General features: G+C 48.1%; 1 protein-coding gene across 1 annotated transcript; it reads left to right on the top strand.

Annotated features, from left to right (window-relative positions):
• Positions 1-5,847: 5,847 nt before the first annotated feature.
• On the top strand, positions 5,848-7,201 carry HOO65_020505 (uncharacterized protein; the record flags this gene model as incomplete). Its single annotated transcript, XM_071006789.1, has 3 exons — positions 5,848-6,249; positions 6,294-6,503; positions 6,812-7,201. 3 exons carry the CDS (start codon positions 5,848-5,850, stop codon positions 7,199-7,201), a joined length of 1,002 nt encoding a protein of 333 aa, XP_070861143.1.
• Positions 7,202-15,607: the final 8,406 nt, after the last annotated feature.

Below are 15,607 nucleotides of genomic sequence, written 5' to 3'. Positions count from 1 at the left end.
AACACTGAGAAACTAAAGCACCCCCGGCTTGTTCTCGCCGCTCCAAAGCCCGCTCCAAAGCCCGCTCCAATGGGACGCCAAGACGTTGAGAGTTGAAACCAGCCTTAGTCTGACGCCCCCATTTCCCGCCCAGCACACCTTTTTCCCAGCCAATAGCTGCTCATTAGCTGTCTCGTGCGCTGTCTTGGAACACCAGAGTTACGACAAAAAGCAGCGAAAAGATGCCACCAGTTGTGCTGGCTGCTGCTTTGTTAGGTGCCGGATGCTGGTTGTGCAACTACAAGAGACGCTTTTCTTTGTCCCTTGAGGACGAGAGGGTATACCGAACGCCACAAAAGACGCTTTTCGGATAGACAGGCTCAAAAACATGTGCATAAGAACTAGAAAATGGTTGGCTCGCGATGCTATGGCTAGCCCGTGGACTTGGTAAATGAATGACTCGCCGTTAAACTTGGGCGGGGGGGGTCTTGTCTCTCAACTTGCTCTGCATGCTACAACCCTAAGACCCCGTGACTGGCTTAAAAGCCATTGTGCCTGTGAGTGTCGAAGCCCTAGGTTCCAAGCAAGCTGAATAGTGGATCTAGCTGCTGACAAAGCTCCTGCTCAAAGCCCCGATTTATATGTAGCCTTTTTATTGTTAAAATTTTTTTATGACTGGTCAGCTGGCAGAGTAGATGGCTAGTTAACTTGCCCTAAACAGCTAGCACCAGTCTTCTCAAATCCTCTACCAGGAGCCCGACTCGAGCGTCACCCTTGCCTCCAGGATCGACCAACTGATTGTGCCTGTTTGTCTGTTTGCTTGCCTCCTCTGCCGCCTACTCGGGTACTAGCGTTTACGAATCCCCAAAGGAAGTACACGACCTCTGCTCTGCTCTGCTCTGCTGCAGGCATCAAGAGTCTGATAGGAAGGGAATATCCTATCTATACATGCATACTGCAAGCCCTCCCCGAGCGACGAACGTTGATTTGGTTCTCAGCATGAATGATTTGATGCATGCATAATGGGTTTCTGGTGGCGTTGGAGGAAGCAAGACTTGCACGCACGCACGCACGCACGCACGCAGATGGACATGCGACTGTGACTGTGCTACAGCCCATGTGCACCACACACCCATTGGAGTCACACTGCATGTGTAGTTCAGACAGGACAGCACATTGGAAGTAAGTTAGGCGTATGTGCTACAGCATGTAACGCATGCCCACTGCTCACAAAGATGGGAGTGCAAGCAGGGAAGGACAAGAAGGGAGAAGAAAATATAACTGAGCAAGACTGAAGTAAATGGTGGGCGGATGCGCGATGCATGTGACACCTACCTAGCTTTTCTCGGCAGCCAGGCTTCTCGCGCTCTTTCTTTCTGTCTCTGTTTCGGCAACCACCGCGCAAGCCTGGAGAATAGCAAGCAAAAGGGCGCTCTGCTCTTGTGTGTTCTCCCTCTCCCCCCATAAAGGCTTGACGTGGGTGGTACTTTAGGCTGAAAAGTGGCGTGTTGTTGAAACGCCACACCCTTGATTTTCGGCACCTAGTTAGATGGATGCGGATATGGAGGCGGGCCTGGGTCCGAAGGGTGGCGGGTTGTTCTAGTCTGGTGTTTGTCTTGTCTTTTAGTTGTCTTGGCCAGCTAACCTGACCTGATTATTGCTCCCTCGACACATCTAGAGAGACCCTTAAAGGCTGCGGATGTTGCTTGGAGCCAAAGCCAAATCGCTTTTGGCCACGTTCTGACGTGGTCCGGGGTGAGACAAAGGCAGGACAGAGGAAAAGGTTCAGCTCAACAAGATGGACAGACAAGTTAGAGAGCGAGATAGCGAGAGAGAGAGAGAGAGGGGGGGCCGGAGCTTGGGCTATGGAAAACGAAAAACAACAAAGAAGGGGCCGATAAAATAACGAAAAAAAAAACCCCCCCGCAACAACCAGAGAGCAGACGATAGCCTCTGCTCTTTATCCCCACGGACTTCCCTTCATCCACCTATTAGGTGTACATACATGTGCTTGTGTTAGCATGTGGGCTTGCAGGAAGCATACAGCGATCTTGTTCCTTTATGACAAATTCCAGAAAGGAGTAAAAGCGCCAAAACCCAGGCTTTATTTTACTTGTCTAAACCTGATTTGCATATACTTTTCGAGCTTTGTCTCCTCATTTATTCTCTCTTTTCGCCTTTCGCCTCTTTTCTGGCCTGCAAGACAAATACAACGCCTGCTGAACACAAACCCTTCTTTGGTCTAGCGTGCAAGTCCTAACGAGGATTTGGCCACTGAAGCAAGACATGAATAAAATCGCATCTAAAATCTCTCGTCTCTCTATCCACCTAGGGAGGCGGCCCTGGCATGGCCCACTATGCTGCTCTAAGCCCAGGGTTGTCTCAGAAGGATGATATATGCTATTTGCCTTTGTGTACAACGCGTGCTGAAAACCGGGTGAAGAATGGCCTCAGGGAAATTAATTTATGCCAATTTTCAAGGCGTGGCCCAAGGCGATAGTCTGCAAAAGGAGACGAGAAGGATATGCACAACATATCGACTACCAAGAAGCAGACACCACAATAGATGCCCTCGCTCTCCGCCCCTCCACACATCCCAATTGTTGGATCTTGCCGCCCCCATCTCCCGATGGACCTGGGGCTTGGTTTTATTCTTGGTTTTGTTTTTCCTTTTTCTTCCTTTGTTCTCTCTTGGGCGAAGCTGTCCCTGCCTTGTCTGCCTCGTCAAGTCTCAGGGGCCGGTACAGCATCCCATAGTTAGCATGAGACTCACTTACGTTGTAAGTCTGACCCTGCTGCTTCGAGCGTCCTGTTTCCTCTCTCTCTGTTTTTCCAAAGCAATACACATACACGCAAGGCTAGAAGCGGGCCCTTGTTCTTCGGAGAGTCTTTGCATGGGGGCTACAAATGGCCAGCTGCTAGTGCTCATTGGGTCAAGCTTAGGTTGGTTAATGTTTAGTTAGCTTTTTCGTGTCTGCCGACACACCCCTCTCCTCTGCTGCCATGCTCCTTTTCTTAGAGTCTCGAAGAGCCAGCCTAGCCTTCTAGAGCTAGCATCTATCTATCAACACAGACTGGGTGGCTGTTGATGGAATTTGGCTCAGCTGAAGTTGGGGGTTATCGGTCAAGAGCCAGGCCCGGAATAGGCTCTTCAACATCAGCTCTGCACTTGCAATAGGGCTATTAGGTTTAGCTTTGGCGTTCTCCACCCCCCTTCTCATCCGCAGACTAACCGCGACGATCCTATGTTTGTCTTTCTTCTATTGTCTTGAAATTACACGTCAGAAAGAAGGGGAGCAAGAAGACTTGTCCTTCTCTTGCCCCCTCCCTGCTAGGGCCTGGTTGTTCCGGGCTAGTAGAGTGGCTAGCTGCCAGCTGAATGGATTTCCTGTGTAGACACCGCCAGACGGAGAGCGCGGGTCTAGATCGAAGTAGATCTGCATGCAGAATTGATTTGTCGCCATTCGTAAATCTACCCCTCTAATTCGCTTTTGTCACTGAGCCTGGCTCTCGCTTCATCTCTCGTTTGCGCTAGGCCAAGGCCTTCAGACACTAAATTACAAAGTACCATGTGAACATCAAATCCGTATCCCAGCTGGTAGCGTCGTCCTCGCCATGCCATCCCGATACCACTACATGTCATGCCTATGCTTGTCTCTGTCCAAGGCAGGGCCTAGAGACGCTGCCTGCAATATAAGTCAGAGATGAGGCACTGTGTATAAAAACGTGCAATGCCCATCACCACCGGCCGTCATTCTCAGACCTCAGTTTCTGTCTTTGCGAGAATCAAGAGAAGCCCAACTCCAGCCCCAAGCTCGTGTCCTGTCCTTCGGTTCTACTAGGTTTGTTCTCTGCTGCAGCACTGCAACACGCATATATACATACCAGCCATACACAGCAGAACACACGTGCAAACAATCGCGAAGAATCAGAACGCCTCATCCAAGGAAAACAAGACCTCTGTACTTCCATCTAATCTGATCCCCCGATCCCCCCCCTCATTCTCCACCTCCCACCCAGACGCAGCACAAGAGCAGACAAGCCGGCAGCAGCACATATTGCGTCTTGAGCTTGACTAGGGTTTTTTTTTTCAGCGCACTTGGTCACTGGGCCCCAGTTCACCTAAACTCGATCAGGATAAAATCCCGTATATTACAGGCCTCAGAGTCGGCTTCTTCCGCACCATAATAGCAACCACAGAGCAGGGCCCTTGCTTTGCTCTCTCTCTTAATTCGGCTCTCTTTATTTGTTTTATCGATATTTCTTTTTCTTCATCGTCCTTGGAATCCATCTTCTCAGCTTGGCTGGTTTATATTCCGTCCTCCCAAATCTCGTCTCTTATTCTCACTCTCTCGACACACCACCACCACCGAGCGACGCCATCCTCCTTGGACCAGCCTGTCGATATATTACTCTGCTTTTCTCCCTCTCCCTTGCTTCCCTTCCTCACTTTCCCCTCTTCTTCTGGTGCCGTGCTTCCCTCTGGTTCTTTCTTTTCTAGCCCATGCGCAGAGTCTCATTCTTTTTTAGGGACTGACTCTAGACTTATTGCTCGTGTGATCCTTCTTATCGTCTTCAGTGGCGCTGAAAAAACCATCAACAAACACAGCAAGCTGAACCGTCCTGGTTTTGTGTGTTGTTACCTTGTCTTTGCTTTTCTTTCTATTCACTCTTACCTTCCATCGCTGCCTTGCTTCTCTTTTTAAGCGGCCTAGATCTCCTCCCTTTGGTCTCCTATTATTGTTTCATCTCCCGACAGACGATATTGCACTAGAAGCCGTCTTGCATATAAAGATATATGTAAGTCCCGTTCATCCCATCTCCATCTCCTTGGGCTGTGTCCGCCTCCTCCTTGGCTTATTTGCCTTGCCCTTCTGCCATACTCTCGCCTCGTTTATTATTTTTTTTCTGTCCTGTTTTGCTCGCCAACTCTTCACAGAGATTGCCAGTTTTCCTCCGTCCACCGTCTTGGCTGGCTCGTCATATCGCCCATCACCAAGGACTTGCTCTGACACACTCTACAGTCACAACCAACCCAGCAGCCGCGTACCATACACACAAGCCCTTTCTTTCTTCCTTTCCCTCTCTATTGCTTCGCCATCCGTGCCCTCGGGTCCAGCTATTTGTCACCGGCTGCTGCGCCAATCTGCACATCCAAACCCAACTATCAACGCTGCAAATCCTCCTGCTCTCCTTTCAGCTTGACTTGCGCCAGCCCTAGGGAAATCCGACACTGTCAAAACAATCCTTTCTTTTACCCTTGACTGCAACTGCAACCCTGTCACAGGGCCACAGAAAACAGAACGAAGACAAAAAGAACGAAAAAAAAAAAGCCTTTGTCCGTTGTTCAAAGCTTTAGATTTTCCCCCCTTCCCAACCTGGCATCGTGCATCAATCAAGGATTTAAGGCTTTTAAGGCTGCTTCTGTCGTCACTCACAACCTGCTGCAGTAACCCGTCGCAGTCCACCCCCCTCATTGACCTGCCCGGACAAAAGAAATTCCATCCAACCTTTGCAAGCAAGAGAAGAATAGAATAAACCCTCCCTCACCTTGAATCTGCCCCCTTCGCCTCTTTATCAGGGTACTAAGAAGAAGCAGACAAAAAGTACCGGAGTAAAGAACCCTATCCCCCTTTATAATACCCCCATTACGTTACACTCTGCTCTCCTGTGCACCTTCCTGTTTTTCGAGGGTTGCTTTGTCTCCGTGTGGTCTTTGCTCCTTTTTGGTACTTTCTTGGTCGGATTCTTACAGTTACCTTGCTTTATTGTGCAGCCCAAAGCTTGGTCGTCCTTGCTTTTTTGACGTGACTGACTGGAAAACAAGGAAGGAAACACACAAGCAATTTGCCCATTTCGGTCCTCACAATGCCTGCTGTTTTTCACCTCCTGCCTCTTGCTGAGGCGGAAATTACTACTTCTGATGTTTCCTCCTCCCATTCGCCTTCATATTCTACTGCTTCCTCTTCCTCTCCTACTCCTTCATCTTCCTCTAAGCCCCAAAACACCAAGCCGGAAATCCAACCCCAAATTCAATCAGAATTTCTCGATTCCACCACTCTTACTGCTGCTGTCCCTTCCCTTCTGTACGACCAAAACCACCACCACAGCAACCATCAACAGCAACAGGGCCAGGAGCAAAAGCCGCTGCAGCCACACCAACGCCAAAACTGTCATCACAACCAGTCACAATTGCTTTCTCTTGGGCAAATTGAGGCCGTAACTGCTACTTTTGCACCTCGGCTGCCTGGTTTTCTTGTCATTCTCTCTGTGTTACTGGCAGCTCGGTGGCTGGTTTATAAACTTGGTTCTAGACGTGTTTCTCTTTCTCCGTCTGCCTCCTCCTCCTCGTCCTCCTCCTCCTCTTCATCTATTTATTCACCCTCCTCCGCTTCCTTTCCAACTTCTCCTTCTTCTCCTTTGCCTTCACCACCATCTTCGCCGTCACCATCACTTCTCCCTCCCCCTTTTTCGTCTCCCTCAATAACCACATACACCACACAACCCCACTCCCTTTCCACCAGGTATTTGAGCCAGCCCAACTACCAATCGCTTGATTACCGAATTCTTTCCCCTAAGCTACAAACCGAACAACTCATCAACCACCAACGTTTACAACACTATTTTGTAAACGCTCCTCTTGTACGCAACCATCCTCGTAAGTCATGACAACTCCTTCTGAATCGCCCCCTCCCCCCCCCCCCCCCCCCCCTTCCTCTCGCTTTTTTTGTTTTTTTTTTTTTTTTTTCCTTTTTTTATACTTGATTTTGTTTTATTTCTCCTCGGCCACCAGACTCCATACTAACTAACTATTTGTTCCAGACTACTTTAGCGTGCCTCCTCCGCCTTTGACGCCCCCGAGGTCTCGGAGTCCATTTTCACACCAGGAACTTGCACTTCACAAACTGAGTTTATTCACCAACCAAACCCTGATTATCTCTCAGACACAGACGCTGAAGAATTCATCAACAACGCCAAAATGTCGAATCCTCAGGGAAGCACCGTCCAACCCCCTACCGATGGCAGTGCCCTCATCATCGATCCTACTGCCTACGATTCCTCAATGCATGCCCATGGAGAAGTCATTCAAGGCCAGGGCCCTCAGGGCCAGCAATGGTCTCGCCACACCGTCGTCTATGATAACGGCCCTTGCTCGTGCTGCATCAGTATGAACGGTGGCTCATATGGCCCCGATGTCACTCCTGCCGAGAAGCGCGAGTAATCTGCGTATCTCATAACAAACACTTCGATCCGCTTGAATGAACGCTTCCTGAGTTCAGACCATACATACCTCACACCATTCGGGGTTGCCGTCCTTCTTTCTTGCTCTTGGGTTTTGAGCCCGATACGACCTTCATGATGCATATGAATTCTTTTTGTCTTGTCCTCATGTTCTCTGCTTTGTCTGGTTCTTTACTCAATTGGGCGGGGCTATCGATTTCATGATTTCTGCGCCCAACAGTCCCTTTTCTTCTTCTTTTTTCTATCGTTCTACTCTTGTTTTGTTTGCCACTGCAAATGGTATCAACCAAGAAAGCTAAATCTTAAGCTTACTCTACAATTTATCAGACAACAATCCCGGTTACGGCAAGGAGGGTGTTTGGTGTCCCTCTAGTCCTGCATTTTTTCTTTTTCGTTTTTATATCTTTCTTTGTTTCCTTTGCCAATATGACCTGTTCGTCATTGCCCATAGACATACATATTACACGGTTAATCTCCATGTTAAAAGTGGCGGTATCCTAGTATCTACATACATATTAATGGAAGTTTTCACATCTCTACTTGATCAGCCTTGGGTCCTCTCTCCCTAAGTCATTGGTTTGTTCTCCCTGCCCCGCGGTGTTAAAATGTCCCTGTATGTTCTGGCAAGCTCTGCTCCAGCAAAACCCAGATGGTCTGCACCCCCTTGCACCTTCCGCAATTCCATGGCCTTCCATAAGGCGGTAACGATGACTCATAAATGCAATGTTAGCCAAGGGTCCCGACTTCCGTTTTGTGCGTAAAAGACCAACCAGGCTTAGGAGCCCTCTCAAACATGTGCATCCCTTGCGTCACGTTGGTCATTCTCACCGAAAAGTTCACGGCTAACTCCCAGCCCATCTGGCAACTACGGGATAGGAACGGCGGCTAGGCTCACATGGCCACGTCACGTCTTTGCCAAGATGAAAGCAGTTTCCAGAGTTGAAATCGCGTGATATCCATCGCTCATGTCAACCATATAACCATGTAATCATTCACTACAAGAGGTGGTTTTTTTTTCTCACCATCTACGTATCATGTCACATGGTAAAAGGAGGGGCTGCCAATGAGCTTTACACTAATGGCTCTTCAGGAAACATCTCTCGTGGCGCAAAGCCTTTCTCCCTGCCAATTCAACAGTTGCCCAATCTCTCAACAAACATATCCGTGTCAGCACTAGCCACAGCAGTAGTCTCAGTACCAGTGCCAGCACCGGCGTCAACCGCGCATACAGACGCATCTTGATACAGAAATATAACAAGCCTGGGAGAACGCTTACGTGAGAGCATGGGCTTGTTTAAGTTAGCCGCCTGCACGTATGCACGAGTAAAAACGCCCCCCCCCCCGTTTGCTATCACCAATCAAGTAAATTGTTTCGTTTGCTTTCATAGGTTGTTTGCAGTAGCCTTTGTTTCCAGATCCTCGGGCTACATGATTTACGTGTGTGTTAGGCGGGCTGCTTCAAAGGGCCTTTGCTTACCCGTTGGATTCGAAGTTGACCCAGCAAAAGGACAAGCCCAGATTGACGTGACGTCTTGGGCGTTTATTTTTGTGTAACCATGGAGCAACTTTCAGGATATACAAGTCGCCAAGTCACTAAACGTTAACACGATTACTAAAAAGGAAGAAAAAAAAAGAAAAAGAGATTGCCTTGTTTCTTATTGTAGTTTTGTTTCCCCCTTCCCTCGACATCTTGTGTCTTGATTATAAGCCCATCCAGCCCGTCAGTCCCAAGCTAATAAGCTGGTTTGTGAGAAGACTATAGTTTACCACCACCGACATCCGGCAAGAAAAAAGGACACTCAATTTCCTATTCTGTGGTCCGCTTTCTACTAGTCATCTAGAGAAGGCATATTTGCAGCCCCAGGACCAAGAAGTCGACCCGACTTGCAGTTATTCTGCTCGTAAGCGCCGGCTATGTAGACGCTGTAGGACTATGCAAATGCTTGCATATGTTTTCATGTATGAGCATGAAGACGTGCATATATGCATTCTCGATCCCTCTCTCTCTCTCTCTCCTGGTCCAGAGAAGTGGCTTTCGTCATCTTTGGTTGAATCTTGTGGTGCGTAAGCCAATTGGATTATGCAGATGCCAAATGCCAGACAATGAGCGCCAAGCTATCTATAATTGATGAGATCTCAAGACAACAAAGAAGAAGAAAAAAAAGAAGCATTCCTTCTTTTGGTTAGCGTGCGTGCCATATACGCCTTTTCATACGTAATTTGCTACAACTACGCCGAGTAACAGCTGTGCTGCTTTATGGTCTTCTATTATTGGGTCTGTCTGTGGCTTGGTAATAGAAGATTGCAGGCTGCCCGTTTTTCGAGCATCCAATCCGATTCCAGTTTCCTTCTCCTGCTCATGCATCGACCCGATATTAATTGCCACTTTCGCCCTTCTTTTCCCTAGCGAATGATTAGACGGTCAACGTATATATAGCTTACTTAATTGCTTTGTTTCCCAGCTCCCGCACGGCGCAGTGCGTGTGACGCCACCTAACATGGCTCGCCGCGGAGTGAAATTCTTGCGTCTCGCGGGCTAATGGCAGCCTTTACAGGGACAGCTGGGAACATTATGTGAGGGGCGTCCTATGCCGTATGCCCTGCAGCACTTTTGTGATATTTCCTAATCTAAACACGCCAAAGTAATCCCTAATCAGGCGCTCGTGTTTATTGGTTTCCAGGGTTTGCTTGGTCTGTCTACATGTTGCAGTCCCGGTGAGTATAGTCTAGTTTATAGGCCTTAGCTGATGGGAATGTCCGAACCCCCATGCCTTGGAAGACAGGGAGCAGAAAAGGACAAACAAGGCCGACGATTTATTGGCCTCTTCTTTGGTGGAAGCAGGTTTGTTCAGAGGCCTACTGTCAAAAATAGATAATGTGACATTGCTATTATGGCCGAGGCGTTCTTATGCGGGTGGTTGTTTAATGGCATGGTATTTTGTAGGGCAGCTTGGTCCAAAGGAGAAGAAAATTCTCTACACCACCCACACACAGCTAGCGCAGGAAGACATGTAAAAATAAAATGAAAAAAACTCACTGAAATAAAGAAGTGCATTTTGATCGTAAAAGATAATTGGCCATAGCCAAAGAAAGGACAAGATCATCAGGGGGTAGATGGTCTTGTGTGCACAGATGTTTTAAAGAAAAAGAGAAAAAAAAAAAGAATACAGGGCTAAGCCACCTATTAACAAATCCCTGGATTATGTTTTGCTTAGTTTTCAGAGGCTTTAGGGCGCCCTGAGCAGCTACAAGACGCTCCTAGTCTCCTTTTCTTCCGAACTCCCCCCTGGCCCCTGCCCTGGGGAAGGGGATAAAAGGGCCTAACCCAGGGGGACCTTACAATCTATGTGGACCTGTGACCAAGTCTACAAAGCCCGTGAAGACCCAGCAGTATTATAACCAATTTCGTCTTCATAAAGCTCGTCTTGTTACGGGCTTGGGTTTGGGTTCCTAGACGATTGTCCCCCTCATGTTTCACATTTACAATAGAACAAAGCAATTAAGCTCTCACCCCTTCTGTCCCCATTCTAGATCCTAGGGGGAATGGGAAAAAAAGCCTTCGGCTTTTTTTTTTCTCTCTGCTGTGGTTATAGAGCCTCGCTTCTCTTTTGGTGGGCAGCCAGGCAACGCAGAGGCCCTCCTTCCCCCCACAATTGACACCCAACCAGTTTCAGGGCTTCCACAACGACAAGGAATCCTGTGTAGGCCACGAAGTTTTCAAGTCAGAAAATTATTTTGCAACAAAGAACCGAAAAAGGAGAGCGAAAGAGACTAAGGGAGAGAGCTTCTGCAGTTGGTATATAGCCTATGCGTTGCTCACGCGTAGCCTCAGATAGAGTCCCCTTTCACGTTACCTGTTTTAGCTAGCCTCCATGTAATCGAGATTACAGTTCCGCTGGTTTATTTAGCTTGCTGTTCAAGCGCATTACTTTTCGTCAAAACGATATTTCTCGGGCCTGGCTAGACCCGGATGCAAATTGTACACATCACGCGTCATCCTTGGTTTCAATAGCTTGTGGGCTGGTCTGGTTGTGAGCGAGAGAGAGAGAGAGATGGAGCAAGTTCAAGAAGGATAGTAAAGGGGGATAAAGACAGAGGAAGGATGAAACATGCAGACACACGCACACACACACAAACTAGTTCTTTCACTATGTGTGCGCAGAGAAAATAAAAAGGAAATAAAAAAAAAAAAAAACACATACAGCCGACACTAGTCAGCCCATGTTGCCCATCTATCGTCTTCTCAACAGAAAGGCTTGGCTCATCGTAAACGAGGTGCTGCACAAGTCCTTGATTTCTTTTGAACCAGGCAGTGGATTTGAACAACAGCCTGTTAGCGATCTTGAGGCTCTACAAGCGAGTCGGATCTCAAACGGAGGTGGAAGAATATGAGAAGAAAAAGAGCTGATGCCCCACAAGCACATGCAGAAAAAAACTATTTATAAATGGGAGGGTTATAGAGACGATGAAGAAGCAATGAAAACGCCTCTTCACTACGGGCTGCGGTGTGGCGGGGGTGAGGGAGAAAGGGGCATCATACATTCAAGCAACGAACCGCTCATAGCAATCTATCTTATGCCTTGCCCGTTCTAATTTCAGAGCCACCAAACCTGCCGCAGGCCCTTGCAAAGAAGAGAGGGAAAAAAAAACATTAAAAAAAAGCCTTCAAGTAGGACTGAGTAGGGCTTGTTTCAAGGGTTGCGGCCTGTGCCGTGCTAGCGAAGTACTTTTCATCCCCATATTCTACAAGCTAAGTTGAGGTATCAAACAAACTGCATGCTCCTAGTACGCTTTTTCCAGGCTCTCCACGACCCTACTTTGCTGTCCTTGAAACATGATATGGAAGCGGATCTCACTTTTTGGGCTCGGGGCTTTTTTTGAACTAGCCCCGACCCTGGGTTGAGGAGTGTTTTTTTTTTTTTTTCGTGAGGGCAAAAAGGTGGCGGAACATGCACGAACATGTTATTTTCAAGGGTTGTCGCAAATAACCCTAAGACTCTGCCAGTTAGACTTAAGATTGAGGCTCAAACAAGATTTCCATAGCCTTGATTGCTATTTTCTTAAAAAAAAAAAGGAACCAGCATCCAAGTGCTTGTCTTCTCTCTTTTCTACCAAGCCGTTGTTCCTAAAAACAAATAACCAAGACCTAGGCGTCATCAAGGGTCATGACAAACGCCCAACCCATTTCTTCCATCGTCTTCGACACTATTACTCGTACGAGAAAGACAATGGTGAATGAGATGGGTGGGCACGATTATGCTGTGGCGATTGGCTGTTCCCCACCTAATTCCACCTGCCCATTGATTGGCTTAATGCCTTAACGACTAGCACAAAATACAACCATCAATCCATTCTTGCATTTTGTTTCATGCATTGGGAGGCCATTTCAAGGGCCAAAGAAATTGTGTGCTTACTTTTTTTTTTTTCCTCCCAGCTCGGTTATTGTCGATGGGCCGCCTAGGCCGCCTAGGCCGCCTTTACCGCATACCGGCTTGCGAATACTAGAACGGCGAGGGAGAGAATGTAGAAAAAAAAAAGAGACGAGAGAGGGAGGGAGGGGTGCGAATAGGCTATGCGGGGGCCCTATTATACAAACACCCAATGCTGAGAGATTCCTTTGTCATCTATTGAGCCTTCTAAGGTTGCCAGAAATTTCGTGTCATCTTCCAACAACTTCTGGGTCTCTAGGAGAAAACAAAAAGAGCCTGGGAACCCTTGGCTGGAAGCAAAGCATAGCGTTGATAAGCCACCAAGCTAATTCTGGACCACCCTGATCGGTTCTTGTCTGAGGCATTCGTTCTGCCTGCTGATTGGCTGCGATCCCGCGGGTGTTGTGTATGTACGTATGTGCATATGATGAGCCATGCTGATAACATGATGGGACTTTCGGTCTGCCTCGGGATGTTGTTGCTTTGCTGACAAGAGCAAGGACAAATGAACCGACCAGGGGAGGCCCTGGACTCTGGGTTTCAGGCTAGGGTTAGCCAAAGGGAGAGAAAGAAGAATCGAATCCAAGAAGAAGGGATTAATCAACATGAGGTTCTTTCTTTCTGGCACGTCTGCTCTTTGTGTTGTCTTGGGTCCTGGGAGCGGAAGGGAGAGAACGCTATCATGGCGTAAGGCGGAGGGAGGCAGTAGATGGTGGCTGCAGTTAAAATAGAGAGAAAGTCGCAGTTGGACGACTCCAGCCACACTAATGGGCTACCCGCGAATTGGAGGGGAAGGAGTTTTTCTTTTTTCGGGTCGACTTGGCTGGCTGTTCTGTCGTGATTAGCCACAACCGTGTATTCGCCCACTCACCCACATACTGTTCGGTTTTGGCATGTTGCTGTTGCAGTATACCCACACCGGGGGATCTGCTACTTGCAGAAGGCATGAAAATCTAACAGCAGTAGAGGCAAAAACGCTCCATGATTGGGCCATAACATCTCTCTGCCTGGCTTTTTGTTTCACTTCCATCTTGCCCATCATGGGCTTTTGCCAGCAACCAGCGAGCAAGTAGGCGGCTCTTTGTCTTTGGCTGTTCGAGTTGGGGAAAAGCACGACAAGAATTTGTTGGCAAGAGCTTGCTTGACTGGGCTGGGCTGGGCTGGGCTGGGCTGGCCTGCCTTGCTTTGCCCTTCCATAGCCTGCTCTTTCCTTCTATTCCTGACTACGTTGGTCGCCCTGGCGCGTTGAATTTCTATGCAGGTTTCAAAGCATCTGGGCAGCTGATACAGAGCCAGACAGCCGACAAACTCAAGTAGTGTCGTGCCTATCTATGCCTTGCCTTATTTCCTCTCTTCCTGTTCTTCCTGAGCCTCCCCTGGAACACAGCTTCCCTCCTTCCCCCGTAACTCCACAGGGAAGCTCCGCTGGCTGGCTTCCCCCTAGCACAAGTCAAATGGTGGGGTCCCTGTTCTTGTCGCGTTATCCCCTTTCTTGCTCTGCTTCTTCCTCGTTGCGTGGCCGGCCGTCTGTATAGGGCAGGTCTGTCTCGATGGCAGGCAGGCAGGCAGGCTGGCTGGCTAGTAGAGAAACCTTGGATTCGCGAACAACAATTATCACGAGCATTAAAGCCTAAGCAGCAAGAAAGTGAAGTCGGTCCAGGCGAGCAGCAATGCAATTTGTTCAGTGTTCTCCCGTCTGGCGCTTTTTCTCTTTCCTTTCAGCACTGGCCACCGTTCACTGACTGAGAAAAAGAAGCTAGATATGTTCACCCCGGCTCTAGCCCTTTCGACACACCCTCCTGCCCAGAGACCCTGAATTCCCAGTCTCCACTCTGTCCATTTGGCCGTCCAATCCGCGTGTCGTCTGCAACTTCTATTTTTTCTACCACTTGCCAGATAATTTGGGAGGGAAAAAGCGAAAGAGAAGGGGGGGGGGGGGGGGTGCAAGGGCTGTCCTCAAGCTCGTTTAGTGCTCTGGTTCCTTCCATCGCATCTTTTCCTTTTCTCCTCCCCTCCTCCACCATTTTTTTTCTTCCCAGTTTTCCTCTCCTTTCTTCTTCTTCTTTCGCTTCTTCTTCTATCTTCTTTTACTCACCATCCCATCTTCTTCATTTCTCTCTCTTTCTCTCCTCGTTCGTGCGAGCTTGTATCGTCGGCGTCGTTGTTTTTTTCTTCTCTTTTACAAGATCACAAACCTTAACTTTTCTGCATTTTCCGTCTCTTCTCATTGTCTGTACTTTGTTTACCACCGCCGTTCTTCTCTTTCGACCTGTTACCAAAAACCTCGCTTTCTGCTATCGTTTCGTCAAATTATAAGAATACGCAAACCCATTTCGCATCACATTTTGGGGGTTCCCACTACACGCACACACAAACAACGCACCAACAAATTACAAGCGGCCCACTACGAGCTTGCCTCCTTCGAGACCTCGAAAAAAAAATCTTCTCGCTTTTCTTCTCCTTTCCTCATTTCATCAACCTCTTCTGACCACTGTGGTCGTCAAGCAACCTTTCCTGGGATACCACTTTTGCATCAACTCAACCGTTTTCTTTTCTTAATCGTCTGCCTGTACACAGTGCACATTCTTTCTTTCTTCTCTTTCTACACCTTCGTGCTTCATTCTTATCCATACATAATTGCTGTTCAGTTGTTCATACCGTTCGCATTGTCCGTTGTAAAGCTCTCGACATTGCCAACCGATCTTGCTACTTCGAACCATCTCTCAATATCTTGTTTCGCGTCACCTGCTCGCTTCACATACTACGAAGTAATCCATTGCTTGCCGACTCTTTACAACCTTGCATTTGTGCTTTTGGACTTCTCCGTCAGTCTTAACAGCATTGTCCTGACCTGACCTGACCTGTTCTTTTTTCTTTTTTTCCTCGGTATAGATCTTCAAACAAGCTCTAACTCCTCTTTTTCCGACTACTTTCTTTCTCTTTGCTCACTTCCAGCT

This window comes from Ceratocystis lukuohia (genome assembly GCF_044167205.1).
Source record: "Ceratocystis lukuohia strain C4212 chromosome Unknown Supercontig2_pilon, whole genome shotgun sequence".
NCBI lineage: Eukaryota > Fungi > Ascomycota > Sordariomycetes > Microascales > Ceratocystidaceae > Ceratocystis > Ceratocystis lukuohia.
Note: the sequence above shows the minus strand (reverse complement) of the source record. Positions and strands in the feature narration are given on the sequence as shown.